The sequence below is a fragment of the Amyelois transitella genome, chromosome 3, assembly GCF_032362555.1.
Source record: "Amyelois transitella isolate CPQ chromosome 3, ilAmyTran1.1, whole genome shotgun sequence".
NCBI lineage: Eukaryota > Metazoa > Arthropoda > Insecta > Lepidoptera > Pyralidae > Amyelois > Amyelois transitella.
In genome coordinates, this window is record NC_083506.1 from 9,206,031 (window position 1) to 9,222,112 (window position 16,082).

General features: G+C 35.3%; 2 protein-coding genes across 2 annotated transcripts; both read right to left on the bottom strand.

The window, feature by feature from the left end:
* Nucleotides 1–1,801: 1,801 nt before the first annotated feature.
* On the bottom strand, nt 1,802–10,531 carry LOC106140153 (cystathionine gamma-lyase). The gene is made up of 8 exons (XM_013341702.2): nt 10,314–10,531; nt 9,764–9,916; nt 8,981–9,177; nt 8,696–8,786; nt 5,248–5,515; nt 3,717–3,869; nt 3,040–3,214; nt 1,802–2,757 (listed from the first exon to the last, which is right to left on the bottom strand). Exons 2-8 carry the CDS (start codon nt 9,914–9,916, stop codon nt 2,613–2,615), a joined length of 1,182 nt encoding a protein of 393 aa, XP_013197156.2. The 5' UTR covers nt 10,314–10,531; the 3' UTR covers nt 1,802–2,612.
* Nucleotides 10,532–10,623: 92 nt separating this feature from the next.
* LOC132902723 (uncharacterized) lies at nt 10,624–15,879 on the bottom strand. Its single transcript, XM_060948885.1, has 4 exons — nt 15,593–15,879; nt 14,354–15,373; nt 13,403–13,725; nt 10,624–12,566 (listed from the first exon to the last, which is right to left on the bottom strand). The coding sequence occupies exons 2-4, from the start codon at nt 15,364–15,366 to the stop codon at nt 11,242–11,244; spliced, it is 2,661 nt and encodes an 886-aa protein (XP_060804868.1). The 5' UTR covers nt 15,367–15,373; nt 15,593–15,879; the 3' UTR covers nt 10,624–11,241.
* Between the last annotated feature and the right edge of the window lie 203 nt (nt 15,880–16,082).

Below are 16,082 nucleotides of genomic sequence, written 5' to 3' on the forward strand. Positions count from 1 at the left end.
AAATAACTTAAAATCTGAACCTAGTATTTATGACGCACCTTCGACCGACAATATTCACACGGTTGCTGTGATGGTATGGTATCAAATATTGTGCGGTTTATGCAACGATTGAATGGGCATTCCTAACACAAGCATGATATAGAAGATCTTTGTTCACTTTTGGGCATTTGTGTTCTTCCTAGAAAAGTATTTTAGACAAACTAGTTCAGTTGTTGTTTCAATAAAATAATCGATATACATACATTTCCTTTATAAGAGATCCACCAGTCGTTTTATTTATCTCTTGTGACTTTATAGATTGATAGCTTCACAATACATTACCAATCACTTTGGAACTGAATCTGATACGCATATCAAATAACATAATCTGTGTTATTTTGCCACTGCTTTAGAAGTTTAATCTGTTATCTATTATATGAGTAACTATACTTCAGGACATAAAAAAATTAAAATTAATTCGCCTAGGTTGCTAGATCGGTCGATTGCTGAAATGTTTGAAGGTCCATATTAAAAAAATGCATTTTTATTAAGTAGGTTGCTTCTTCAAAAATGGTAAAGACGGAGAATTTCCATAGTGTATATCCGAAGCTGTTCATAAAAATTGTGCAATTTCATAACAAGAACTCCATACAAGAAATAAGAATTGTCGTTTTTTTTTTATAAAATCAGTATCTTAAGTTATCTTAATATTATTAGGAATATCGAAGGTATTTACAGTGTGGCACCCTGTACCTATAGATAAATTACTCTCCTATCTATGCTCACAAAATTCTAACTGATAAGACGTTGATAATTTGTAAAAAAAATAATACTAGGTACCTATATCTAGCTAGGTGTCCTAAGTATGACGCGCTAATAATCTGCAACATTAATTGCCTGTGAATGCGAACACGTGGAATTTGCGTCACAGACTGCGTAACGGTAGCAGTGAATTCCAGTTGAACCAGTTACTTCTGGCGGCCATCAATCTTTGGCGGCAGTATCAATGCCACTGTGATGTGCCAGTAACCAATTAGAAATGAGAAAAAAAAACCCTCAAAATGATCATATCAGACTATGACATTAACATTCCGGACCCCACCCCTGGAGGATTGCAAAGTCGTCTATCTATATATGATAATTTTAATATGGCCATAGTTTTGGAAAAGTACTTAAATAGCGCATAATCAACGTGTTACTTGATTACAAATCATTAATTTTATAAGTTTTCGTACTAGCTTTTTCCTGAGCTATAAGTTACATATATACCTAATATTTACTTAAATAACTCGGTACTTTGTGGTAAATTGCGATGCATATTACGATGATGATACGTAAGTACTCAGTGAAACAAATCCTTTTTCAGGTAATAACGAACAAACCATCGCACTTCGTATAACATGATCGTGTTATGAAGATTTTTTAGTATTCGTCCAACGTATTGTAACAATACCTAATAACTGATCGAATTATAATTACATTATCTTTTTTATACTTAACTAGCTTTTACCCGCTGTTTCGCACGCACGAATGTAAAGCTGAACTATAGTTTTTACCAGAATAAAAAATACCCTTTGCCCTTCGCCAGACTCATAATTATATATTTTTACATACCAACCTACGTAAAATTATAAGATGATTTGTTCAGTAGATAATTGGTTCAGAAATTTCTTAGTTGAGTTGACTGATTTTTTTACTATTTATTACTGTTCCTTATACTGAATAAAAGATCATGACTCGTATTTATATAACCAAAAATTAAGCGTTCAGCGTCAGCAACCATTAAAATCAATTGCAATTAAAACTAAATAAAACATAATGATTAAGTAATATTGTAACAATTATTTATTTTGAAACATTTGCATATATGTAGATACTTTGTATACTCATTGCAATAAATAAAACATGTGTGGTATAAACATTATAAAAATACTCTTGTGATGACAGGAACGAAATAATGAAGGGATACAAACATATTGTAAAAATGCACATAATTAACCTTTAGTTGAATAAGTTAGCCTCGCTTTTAACAACTAAGGTAAGGTATATTAGCATTGTGTGAATGCGTCGAAATTTAAAAATGACTGTTAGATTGAATGATTGGGCTGAATAACTCTATTGTGAATAACAAGGAAAGTGCTTCGATTATGATGCACAATGTCTGTCTTTGTATTCAATTACGCTTTCATTTACCGGTCGTAGCTTACTTATTGCCTGTTTCCAAATGGCCCCTTTTTGTATAGAAAATATAGATTAGACATTTATACTGATGTACAAACTGCTGCGTTCCCAGAATAATTTTCTTTTCTTCGGAATGAGTTGAAGATTTTATTTTTATAAAAGAGATTTTTAACTCGAGATTCTAAATGGATTAGGAAAAGAATTAGCTGGGTAAGATTTGCAATTTTGAAAGCGTCGTCAAGTGTCGTGTCAAGTTCAGAGAAGTGGTACCTACAGAGTGAGCCGTAGTCATAGTGTTTTTTATTTAATAAGTAAAATCCTTAATAAATCTTTAAGTCAATAGTTTCGAACTTATTCAGCATCTACTGTACACGATATCATAAGTCGATAAAATGCACTTTTTGCGTTCTAACAGACAATTGTAATGATAAAAGATCGTTGCTTTATGTGATTTAAAAGGCTATTCTGAAAGCTTGTTCCAAGTCGGCGATAAGATCGACGACGTCCTCCAATCCGACCGATAGTCGTATCAAAGAGTCCGTTATACCCAACTCTTGTCTTTGCTGGGCAGGGACCGACGCGTGAGTCATCAAAGATCTGCAAAATAAATATTAAGCTAATTATGGTCATTATTATTTTATCGCAACCCGGATCATTGTCTTTTATTTCATTTATGAACTTCTAGAGACGATTTAAAATTAAATCTAGGTATATTAGTTTCTTCTTAGCAACAAATCGTATCTAGGCAAGTTACAAAATATTCATATTATAATTTTGGTAAAAATACTATAATCTCTCTAAAAATTAAAAAAAAAACATCTTCGACCTAGTAACTGATTAAACCTATTTATTAAGCAAACATACACAGAAGTTACTTACGGTAATTCAGCTAAACTTTCATATCCTCCCAGACTCTCAGCCAGGGTGAACACTTTGAGTGCACTTAATAACTTTCTGGACTCCTCCAAGCCACCGGAATGTGTGAAACTGAACACCCCCGAGTGTCCAGTCATTTGTTTTCTTGCTATTTCGTACTGCGGGTGATTTGGGAAACCTGAAATATGAAAATAAACTTCAACCCTGTATAAAGACAAAGATGCTCCTTGTATACCTTATTTATTCTTGCTTCTTTCGTACTAACTCTTATCTACCTCGGTATGAAACATGTGCAACTTTCACCTGTTGTTACACATCATATCGCACAAAATTACTAGTTTATCTTTATGATGGGCACAATATCACTGATAAATGCATTAGAATTTATTACGTGGTACAATTAATAAGTTGGTATTAATAATATATAATAGTTCTCTTAATGATTTACAGTGTTTTCCTGTTTCAAGGATTATTAGATATCAGTACCTATCAATCTAAACAATTTTACGGAGGTCAGACGGGAGCTGCTTCGTTTAAAAACCTGACTCACCTAATCCAAAATCCATGGTCAAGGGCTTACCCCGGGCTCCTCTCGAGAGTGGTTAGGATGCTACCGAGACTGAATCCCAGGCCAGGTGTACCTCTCTAAACAGACGTGCTATATAATAAACATATTTTACCTGGATGAAAGATATCGATAACATTCGGGTGTTGTTGCAGCCACTTCGCTATGACTATGGCAGATGTCTTGTGCCTTTCCATGCGAAGCGCGAGGGTCTTCAAACTTCTGTTTACCAGGTAGCAATCGAAGGGAGACGGTACTGCACCCATTGCTGAAATTTGAATTTCATTTCTTACAAGCTTACTAAAAAATAAACTTTATTACGGAAAAGACATAGATAAATACAAACATATTATCACGTCTTTGTGGAGAAGCATAGCCAACAGTCATGAAAAGACGTCTTCAAGAAATCCGGATGATATCAGATCAGAGCAGTTTGACTTTACAAAAGTAATCATAGTAATTAAGATTAATGATATAAAAACGCTAAGTCATGTTTTAATATGACACTTCGTTCATGTAGACTTTGAAATTGATAGGCCTAAATCTATAGATATGATTAATTAATTAGGTCACGTCACGACAGAGTGTAAAGTTAATCAATCGAAACTCAATAAAAAGTAAATACCTATGACTGAATGTTTGTTTATCAAGCACAAATGAAATCTGGTAAACTACTTACCCCCTGATAATTCGCTAATATTTAAACATGCATATAACGCTTTGATTTATGTAGCTACTATGCAACAGAAACAATCGATTTAGGAATTTGCAAGATTGAAAATATATGGTAGCTACTTGGGTATAAAAAATATGAAACACTTATAGCATATAGCAATCGAATTTCATTCCTCGAGTGGGATAACTGAACGAATTTCTCCATAATTTGCTATCAATTCAAACTTACCTAATTGCGGGAGTAAACTTAGATGAAAATTACTGATCAAAATTGTATATGTAACACTATTTGAAAAAATTAAAAGTAATTGAATGTCATTTATGACAAAGGTGTAAATAGAATACATAAACGTGGCATGTTATATTTTCCAATTCATACCTACAGTACAGATAATATGACTTGCTAAAGAAAACAATATTAACAACACATTGATAATTCAATGGTGAATCATCTTTTGCTAACATAATGCCAGTCATAATTTTCCTTCAATTATGACCATATATTTTCCTGTTACATACCAACAATTCTATTGAGTACCTGATAAAGCTAAATTTATTGGAAGTTAGGCAACTTGATTGAAGAATATAGTCTAATGAAATTCATTTCGAAATAAGATTTATTTTGTCTTGTCGATACAAAAATTTTGTAGGTACATATTTATAGCAGAAGGTAAAAGAGCGATAAGTTAAAAATATGCCTTAGGTGGCAAACAAACAAACAGTGTAATCGTCAGATATACATACCTAGACATATATGTATGTATATACATACCTAGACAAATAATTAGTAAAGATACAAAATTTTTCATCAAGTTTTAATCAAGTTTTAATCAATATTACAACATTTGAAATTTGTTTATAAGCAATTTATTTGTTTCGAACTTCATTTTATGATGATGAATGGAAAAAAGTGATTTCAAAAAATGTTTATCTTATGTATCTTTTACTTTCGAAATATAAGGTTTCCTTACCATTTTGTAAAAATCTCAATTTCGCTTCTAACTCGCTGTCATTCATAACTACTGCTCCCATAATAACGTCAGAATGTCCGTTCATATACTTCGTCAGGGAGTACACTACGATGTCAGCGCCGAAGTCCAGCGGCCTCTGTAGGTACGACGTCAGGAATGTGTTGTCCACTACTACGATTATGTCTCCTTTACTCTTCGCTATTTTTACTATTTCGGCGATGTCCACTACTTTCAGTAGGGGATTTGTTGGAGTTTCTATCCAAAGCAACTATAAAAAAATGCATTACTTAGTACTTAATTTACAGTTACATTATTGTTTTGTAGGGAAATTATGTCTGGATTCCCAAGGAAATATCTGAAAATTAATTGCGAATATCTACTTTTTCTGAAACCTATGTCATATTTAGGTAAGCGATATCGGTTTTCGGCGAACTTTCCGGATTTATCTTGTTTGTATAACTTAACTTTCCTACAAAGTACTTGAACTGCGAAATATTATTATTTATGAGTAATTGATAAATTGAACATAACTTAAAGTTAGTTTGAGGTTTGAAGCATAACAACGCTGGGTCTACCGAAACCAAATCCGGTTTGCCCGATTGCAAAATATCGTTGATTGATTTGGGGCAATATAGGGTTATCACGCTATTTGGCGGAGTTAAGGAGCATGATTTTCTAAGGTTTTAAATAGAAAGGTAGCATAGAAATTGAAATAAGTTATGGTCTCGAGATGGGTATTTACCGACCTACCTAGGTACCTACTTATATAAATGTTTCATATGCAAAGCGTAACGAAACTATTTTCAATAAAAAATTATCGCTAGCACATTCCACTTTCATGCAACAAGACTGATGATATCATATTAGTTTTATATTACTTCTTTCTCAAATACGTAAAGTTAACATAATATTTACAAAGAGTTACGTATTGTATTTATAACAAAACGTTATCGTGTGTTATCGTCGGTAAAGCCAATATGCTAAAATATTGTTTTAATAACCTGCAAGCGTCACAGTGGAGTATCCTTAGATAACAAAAGATAGAGAGGAATTCTGCGGTTTGTTTTATAAAACACCACGCATGTTCAAATAGGCATACTTTTAGTTATAAAGTTTTGAAGTTTCATTTGAGATCATTCTGACTGACTAACACCAGCGTAAGTAGCAGGTATCAGTTAAGCTGACATCCTTAACCGGGTATAATATCACCTGACCGCGAAGATAGCGTTATGAAATGTGTGCCCTGTAGTGACTATATCGTATACTTAATATTATATTAGGTACGCTTTAATACATCATTACTATCCTTCTCTGGTAGCTCTGTTACAATTTCCTTCTTAGTAGGGAAGCCCGGGGTCGAGTATGGCCACAAACATTGAGTAAATCAGGTTTTAACTCGTAGCGACTCCTGTTAAGACTTCCGCAACCTTTGCAGGGCAACGTTTCCGAAGATAGATTTAGATCATACATACATACATATGGTCACGTCTATATCCCTTGCGGGGTAGACAGAGCCAACAGTCTTGAAAAGACTGAATGGCCACGTTCAGCTATTTGGCTTAATGATAGAATTGAGATACAAATAGTGACAGGTTGCTAGCCCATCGCAAAAAAAGAATCCAAGTTTGTAAAACTATCCCTTAGTCGCATTTTACGACACCCATGGGAAAGAGATGGGAGTGGTCCTATTCTTTTTTTTTAGATCATAGTTTTTGATTATTGAGTCGTATCGTAAGTAGGTAGGTATTTTGTATTTTTTTTTATTAGCGATCCGACTGTTCTTTTCTAAAAGAAGCGAATATATAGGAACCATTGCCATTGAGATATACACATGCTTTTATTCTTACATACAGAGAGAGCCAACAGCCTCTATTAAACTGAAAGGCCACGTTCAGCTGGACTTACAGTATGGCTTAATAATGGAATTGAGATTCCAATTATGCCAGGTTGCTAGCTCATTGTCTAAAAGAAGAATCCCAAGTTTATTAGCCTTTGTCTAGCTAGATTGACTTTTACAATCACAATCGATCAAAAACCGTCACGCTTCTTTCACATTTACCAATTTGACTTTTCGACTTTTTAAACTGAACCCGCGGGTCGTGACCGCGAGTTTTCGATTTTTTTTATTGGTCATTTTCGTAACCCTTTCACAGCTTGGCATAAATTGCTAACATTTTGTAACCATAATTTAAAATAAAATAGTCTCGATTTTTTTTAAATAGTTTTTTAAATTTTCCTACAACATTATGACGGAATGTTCGTAGAATAATTTGTACTATATTAATGGTCGCCTAAGGGAATGTAAAACGGTATAACAGTAAAAATCGAGATTCAACGTTGCAAATCATTAAGGTATACTATTATCGAGACGAAATATGTATAATTTGGTTTCATTTGTTTTTCTGGAGTTTCGACAATTTTGACGGGAAAGGGAACACTGTAATATCGTCCTAAAACTGTGTGTTTTTATCTGTCTTCTAAAGCTTCTAATAAAAAAATATTTAAAAGAGAACACGGAATTACTGACGTAATATTATCGCACAAAAGGTTGTGATGAAAGAGAGGATTCTCTGAAAAAAAACAAGTAGAGTGTTTATTTCACTAGAAGCGAGCCGCGTGCGTGCCGCTACTTCGCGGTGCAGTTGATAATACATTGATTATTATGCATTTAGTATGGCATTTTATTATACCTATACCTAATCTACGTGCACGTGTGCTTACTGACACTTCATAAAAAGTAAGTAAGAAAGATAAGACGATAGGTACATTATGATATTATCATATATCAGTCTTTTCAAGACTGTTGGCTCTATTTACAAAGGGATAAAGATGTGACTTTATGTATGTATCATCATATAACATCGGTCACGTCTACTAAGAGCCTCACTATAGAAGTACCTACTTAAATATTTCGTATCTAGGTATAGTGACCTTAATACTTATGTATTTATCGGTACGGATAACTTCATTTCGATACCAATAAAACATAGTAAAACATAGGTACAATCTAATAATAATGTTTGTAATTAATTAGTCAACTATTGTTGGCTGGATCTATTAGGAATATATATTTAAGTTGGGCTATTTAAATACAAAGATCACATTGTAAGCTTGACCTGTCCAGTGTCCACACTTGTATAGGTACTGGTATCATGCATACGATTTTGTTTTTTTAAGAAATTCATAAAAGTTATTTAAAACTCAAAAGTTTTTATCGAGTCTCTATCTAATACCATAAAAATAAGCCATAATTTAATGTAGCATACCGTTTTATGGCATTATGATTTTTAAGCATAACGTTCTTACGCATAGCGGTTTACACATATGTAACTATTTAAAGCATAATCATGTTTATGACCGCCCTACAACCCTGTTTTTAAAACCTACTCTAACCTACCTTGTAGAAAATTAGCCGAAATAAATATCAATAAAATTAAATAATACATACCTTTGTGTTATCCTTAATGGCGCTACTAACTTTTTTGAGATCTGTGAAGTCCGTGAACGATACTTCAATTCCATGTTTTGTTGCCACCGCTCTAAAATTGAATGATATATTTTAGAATTAATTGTTTTTCAATATAAGCAGGTAAAGAATACTGGCAAAATCGCTATTTACATTAGGAATCTTAAGTTTAACGCATTGATTGCAAATGGTTGATTACTATAATAAAACATGTAGGTACTTGGTAATACTCTGTTCTGAATCAAAGGTTAACTACGAAAACCGTACCTGAATAATCTATTCGTGCCACCATACACATCGTCACTTGACACTATATGATCTCCATTGTGTAGTAATCCAAGAATTGTGGTTGTTGTGCCCAGACCAGAAGAGAAAGTTATACCATATTTGGCATCTTCCAATGCGGCCAAACATTCTTCTAAGGTATTTCTAGAAGGATTTCCTGATCGACCGTATTCAAATCCCTGTAAAAACGCTTTACGTTACTTTTTTATTCGTAACTTATCGTTATAATCATCATGTTAGTGATCCTCTACTTAACTAGTGACTCTATGTTTTGTAATATTGGTTCGTTTGTTTGTCATTTATAACTAGGTATAATTAATGTAACTAATATCGTCAAATCTTTGCTAATTGTATTGCCAAAGGTTTTACGAAAATCCGGCGACTTGTCTTTGCAATTACGTATTGAAATGTTCATTTAGGTACTTTCATCTTTTGTCCCTTCCGCTGATATTCACTCTGAAAGATATTTGATGAAACACCATACAGACGGTTAATACCCAGCTTTCATAAGATTATGGTTGCATTCGCCCCAACAATCACAAGCCAGAAACAACATGTAAATGAATACTATGATGTGCAGATATATGTATTTAAAAAGAATTGTGGTCAGCTTCATACCTCCATGTGAATTTTAGAGCAATAGTGCTTTTGTGTAAAAGTTGTCTTCTAAGACATAACGTCGTCCGAAAAAAGGACGTAATATAATTTAAAAAAATGCTTTATAAATGTAAGTTAGAAGTAAGGAAAATAAGAATTAAACTTTACGGTGTGTTCTGCTGGTGCTGGTTGCTTAAACGTTGTGGACATAACTATAGGAGGTACCACAGCTGCACTTTTCCATTTTTCCGGTTCTTGGCCGGCATGAATGGCAATGGTGGCGAACCCAACTTTTTGTTCTAAAAACCCGTTTTGTGCCATCTGTTCAGGAAAAACCAATAAGATCTTAATTTTATATTTTTTTTGGCTTTTAATCAAAATACATAGGTAATGCTGAAAAAGGTCACATAGCAGTGATCGCTTTAGATAGAAGCTTTATAAAATATTTATGCCATATATTTAGACATTACAAGCAAGAGTGATAGAAATTGATTGGATTACATCGTCATGTACATAAATTTCTATTCACATAAAAACCGGCTTCTGATCTTATCTACTTCTCTTCTAGACAAGCTAATTTAAAACTAAAACCTATCTAAAATTAAATTCAAGGTTACACATGATGTTTCAGCTTTGCAAAAATTACATCATATTTTTAGACTATTTATTTTCTGAGGCCTTTATTATTAATCTCATTATTATATTCAAAATAATTTACCTTAAGTTGCTTCTTTGATATAAACGTAGTTCCCGTATATAAAAAAAATACTTTGAATTTATTTACGAAACTCTTATCACTTTAACTCGATCAAATGACAAGCCCAACCGGCTTGGAACCACGTCGGAAATTGAGCACTACATGACATCAAGTCAAGCATTTTCTTTGTACATTTTGCATGCCGAGTCGATACGATCGACGCGACACGGGTAGGGTTATAATGTCAGTTATAAACAGCTGTATTGTCATGAGGTTGTCATTCTATGTAGGTACTTGACAACCGTGACAACGACATAAAATCAAAAATATGAGCGTTTTACCTTACAATAAAACGCTTATTAAATACTTACCTATTCGAAGCCTATAAATAAATGAGAGTGGCACTTCCGTTTCCGTATTCTGTCGTATTTCCGGCATGATTTACCGATATTTACCCCCTCCTTTCCCACCGCCACAGGCAGGCCACGTATTAGGTTGTGCGTGGCTCTTGCCTCATTGTGTCTCGTTTATGAGCCAGGCAGGTATTATTGTATAGGCTTCGAATAGGTAAGTATTTAATAAGCGTTTTATTGTAAGGTAAAACGCTCATATTAAACACTGTACGCTATTCGAAGCCTATAAATAAATGAGAGACGTGTTTGTTATCGCCTGGCGGTGGAAAGCGCCAATGTGATGTCGTTGTTATTGACGAGAACACACTGGAAATGCTATTTCTGTGAAGATAGGCTGTATGATAGAGGGGAAGTAAAAGTAAATAATTGCAAAAAATATTATTTATTTTATATAGGTATATATAAGTCTTGCCTTAAGTATAATCATTCAAAGTTCTATTTTCTCAAACAAAACTAAAACAATATTAATACGTATGCGTAGTGTAAATCAAAACATGTTAACTTTCATATTCATTCATTTTAATTAGCAAGTGCTGCTAGACTGGATTAAATAAAACGCTAATATTATTTCTATTTTCATTATATAGATTGTTTTGCATAATCTCACGACGATAAAATTGGCGAAAAGTTTCTGCTGACCGCCAATTTCCTTGAGCTAGAATTGAATCTAAAGGAAAGTTATCCACCCAATTCTTAGAAGCTACTGCTGATCGGACGCTACCAGGAGTAGCTTTAATACCAGCTTCATTGAGTAAGGCTTTTACCCAACCTCCGATCACGGTGCGAGAGGCAGGTTTAGGGTCACCTCTTACTGTTAAGAATAGAGCATTGCGTAATCTTTGACTACATTCTAGTCTCCTTGATTGGGACGCATTTACTAATTGTTTTATCCAATAAACAGGGTCTAATAACTGACAATTTTCATTTGCAATAATTTTCCAGCCAGACTGTCTATAATCACAGGAATCAGTTTTTGACCCAAAGCGCGGCCAAAGGATTATGCAGTTTTCTTCTATTATCATGTGCTGGGGTGTGACATCGAGCAGGGTCAAATCATGTACACGCCTTCCAGAACAAAGCAATAATAAAATAGCAGTTAGCTGGGATATTCTGAACAAACTACTGTTGTCTCTTTGACAGTTAGACAAATAGTTTAATAAATAGGAAACATCCCATATAGGTGGTTTTCCTGGAACTGGTGATTTTAAAGAAATTGCCTTCAAAGCGTGTTTGACTAATATATGAGAACTCAAACATGATGAATTAGTATTACTGAGTGTAGCGACTACGGACTTATGCAAAAGTATAGTTTTATAAGACAGACCCTCTTTTTGAGATAAATCAATCAAGTAGCGTGCTAAGTCTGATCCTTGTGGATCATTACGGTTAACATGATTTTGCTCTGCCCAACGAACCCATCGCATCCATGCAGACTTGTAAGTTTTTAAAGTTGATTGTCGCCATCCAGATTTTAGCATATGTTTTTGTTCTTCGGTCCAATCAGTTAGGTCACTGGCCCACCCCCACATTTCCAAACTTCTAGAATTATCGATTTGATGTTCGGTGGTGGCCGGTTGGTAGTCGCATCGATAAGGACCTCGTGCAGTTCCGAAATTGTATGTGGTGGTGCTACTGCTCTTTTCTCGAGGTCTGTGCGCCAAAATACTTGTTCCCAACGTGGAACCACTATTAAAAATATGCCCTTTGCTTGGTTCATGTGTAGTAATACTCGAGGTACTAGGCACGGTGGTGGAAATACCCAAGCTAATTGGTAGTTCCAATTCCGGCTGAGAGCATCGTGGTAGACAGCTTGGCGATCCCAAAGGTCGATTGATACATAATCCGGAACTACGTGGGCTATCTGGGATGCAAATAAATCTATTGAAGGTATTCCCCATTTTTCGAATACCACTTGAGTCGCTATTGGCAAGAGATGCCACTGAGGAGGGCGGCGCTGCCTGGAAAGGTGATCTGCTTCGGAATTGTACATTCCCGGTAGATGGTAGATTCTTAGATGAGCCTGGTAAGAATCTAACAGTGAGAATATCTGAAAAGTCAGATCTAGAAGTGGCATCGATCGAGTTCCTCCTTCGTTCCGTAAGTAGGCTACCACAGTGCGATTGTCGCTTTGAATAAGAAGAGAGGTATTTGCCAGCTGTAATCGATGCCCTTGTTGTAGTACTTTCAATATAGTCAACAGTTCTTTTTGATTGCTGTGCAGCATTTTTTCGGATGTAGTCCAATTTCCGGTCAACTCTTTGTTGTTCAGTTTCGCGCCCCACGCTATGTCGGAAGCGTCGGTAGTCAGAAAATGAGTAGGTGCGGGTACTCTCAGCAATGACTTCGTGTGACAGTTTTCTAGCCACCACGCCAACTCGTTTTTCGCCTCCCAGGTGATTTGGAAAAATGACTTGCCTTTCTTTGATACAACGGAATTCAACAGAAGTTGAAGGTGCCGATAATGTAGTCGACCCCTTGGAACTACGAAGCTGGCAAAATTTAGCATACCTATAAGGCTTTGTAACTGTTTCAATCCGATTTTCTTGGCTCCTAGCAATGTTTTCACTACTGAAACGATTTTCTGTATTTTTTTGTCTGGAAGGGCTTTTTGGTTTCCCAAGGGATCCCATAAAATTCCCAAGTATTCTATTTGTCGTTGAGGCGTAAGAATTGATTTTTCCATATTTACTTTCCAACCTAGTCGCTCTAACGTTTTGATGACTGTCAAAGCTTGATCTTCCAGAATGTTCCGATCCCGATGTGCTAAAAGATAATCGTCTAAATATACTAGAAGCCTGATGCCCTTTTCTCGAAGGATCTGAGCAATCCAATTTGTTATAGTCGCAAACACCTTCGGTGCCGAACTTAATCCAAATGGTAGACACGTCATTTGTAGCAATTCTCCTTTGAAAATCAACCTTAGGAAGCAACGATGTCTTTCTGCTACGGGCACGTGAAAGTAGGCTTGACTCAAATCTATTTTCACTAACCAGTCCTCGTTTTGCAAGAAGTCGGGTACGCTGTGAATGTTTATCAGTCGAAAATGTTGCATGTGAACATACTGGTTGAGCCTTTTTAGATTGAATATTGGTCGAGAAGAACCGTCGCTTTTGGGTACAAGAAATAGGGTTGATAAAAAGCTTGGACTTCGTACAGCCATCTCCAGTACTCCCTGGTGTTTTAAGTTTTGTATTACCTTTGACATTTCCGGAGAATAGGGGATTTGTAATGCAGTGCCCTGTTCTGGAACTATAAGAGGAGGTTTCCTTACGAAGGGAATGAGATATCCCTGAATTATTTTTAGAATGTATGACGGTGCATTCATGTCCCGCCATTGTTGGCAGTAATACTGGAGTTGGCCGGCTTGAAAATTCCTGAAGTCAGGATCGCCTCCGTTTGTCACGGGATTTTCCTCTCCATGCAGGTGATGCGGCTCGTTTTGACGTTCGTCTGTCATTTGTTTTTTCAGCACGTCCCGAGCGGCCACGAAATGACTGCGAAGCATTTGACATGCCCTGATGATCGCGTTCTTGCGCAGAACGGTATTCATAATGTTCATCTTGGGCAGATGAATATTTTCTATAACTACCCCCTTGCGCAGGTGGGCGATATTTTGTATTATGGCCTTGCGCAGGCTTGTTTCTAGACCCCTGTGCGGGATGACGACATATATTATGTGGACCTGCTTGCACAGAAGGTTTGTTGGCTTTCGGCTTCGTCCAGAAAATTTTCCTTACACCGCCATATTTGTCCAACACTGATGTAAACGTCTGCTCTTCAAATAAATGGGAACAAGATGGTGGAATCTTCCTCAGAGCTGTTTTAACTAAGGGATCTTTAACGTACTTTAAAATGGCGTCGCGTCTTTGTTGGATCGTGTCAGCTCTATGTCCACATACTAACTGCATAGCGTCTGAAGACACCTTGTGAAAATCACCTTTCAAGAAAATATCTTCCATCTTGTTCTTTATGTCTAAATAAGTTATCATTTCCGATTCCTGGGACCACTTAAGAAAATCTCGTATGCCACATTCCAGAGTTTCTTTTTGTTTTAGTAATGCATATGTTAGGGTAGCATAACTTTTTTCAATGAAGGAAAAACTTTTAGCCGTGTCAAATGATTTAATTTCATCATTTACTTCTAATTCAATAAATCCCGGAGAGTGGCTATAAGTTTTCTGAACCTCAGAGTAACGGACGTCACTCCAAGTAGAGTCACCAAAACGTTGAAGACTATTTATTGCGGTGATATATTCAGCGGAAGCTTTTGCAATAGTTGGTTCTTTAAGACTAGTGTCTAAACATATGCTAAAACTTTGTTCATTTGTAACCTTAATAGGAGACACCCCACTGGGAGACGTAATATTTATCGCTGGACTGAATAAATCACCACTAATATTAGCTTCAATAAAATTATCGTTCTCTAAAGCAACATAATTTGGGGTAGATTGACATTGTTGATGGAAAACTTGATTACGTAATTCACTTACTTCTTTTGATAGCTTTTTAAGCAGCCTGGTTGATCTCCTGTCTTTTTTATACTTCTTACGATTCCGTCTCTTGGATGATGAATCCGAATCACTGCTTGATGAACTATTGCTGGAACTATCACTTTTTCGGTTATCGTTCTCACCATCGTCTTTACTATTAGCATTATTCATGTTAAATCTACAATTCACAATAAAAATATTAATCGGTAGCCGGTAGTATAAAAAAAAAAAAAAAAAAAAATAAAAATCGTATTATCGTAAAAGCATCAAATAGTAATAAAAGTTAGCTGCAGGAAAAATATTATTCTACCCTTTTGCCAGAGGGTAAAAAGGTACCTGCTTACAAATACCTTTTGTAGTCTTCTTACATAAAACTTAGTAATAAAATATAAATTACCTGAACGAAGCAGCAGCTCAAGCAAACATTAATAATAAAAATTTGGTAGGTATCTTACCAAAATTCCAGTAATTATCAAATTGTCTTTTTTTTTTTTTTTTTTACGACTACGTATCTGTACGAAAAAATATTTTGAAATAATTTCTTTGACTTACAAAGAATACAACCGTCTTGGACGGGGAAACAGACGCCAATGAGGCAAGAGCCACGCACAACCTAATACGTGGCCTGCCTGTGGCGGTGGGAAAGGAGGGGGTAAATATCGGTAAATCATGCCGGAAATACGACAGAATACGGAAACGGAAGTGCCACTCTCATTTATTTATAGGCTTCGAATAGCGTACAGTGTTTAATAAATAATTTTAGTGTCGAATGTAGAATATGGAACATGATAAAGTTAAAAAAAATTAATTAAACGTCAGCCTCCGAGAATTTAAATAAATGAGTTGGCCCGTATCTCTACTACCAATCAAATCAAGTGATGAGTTCC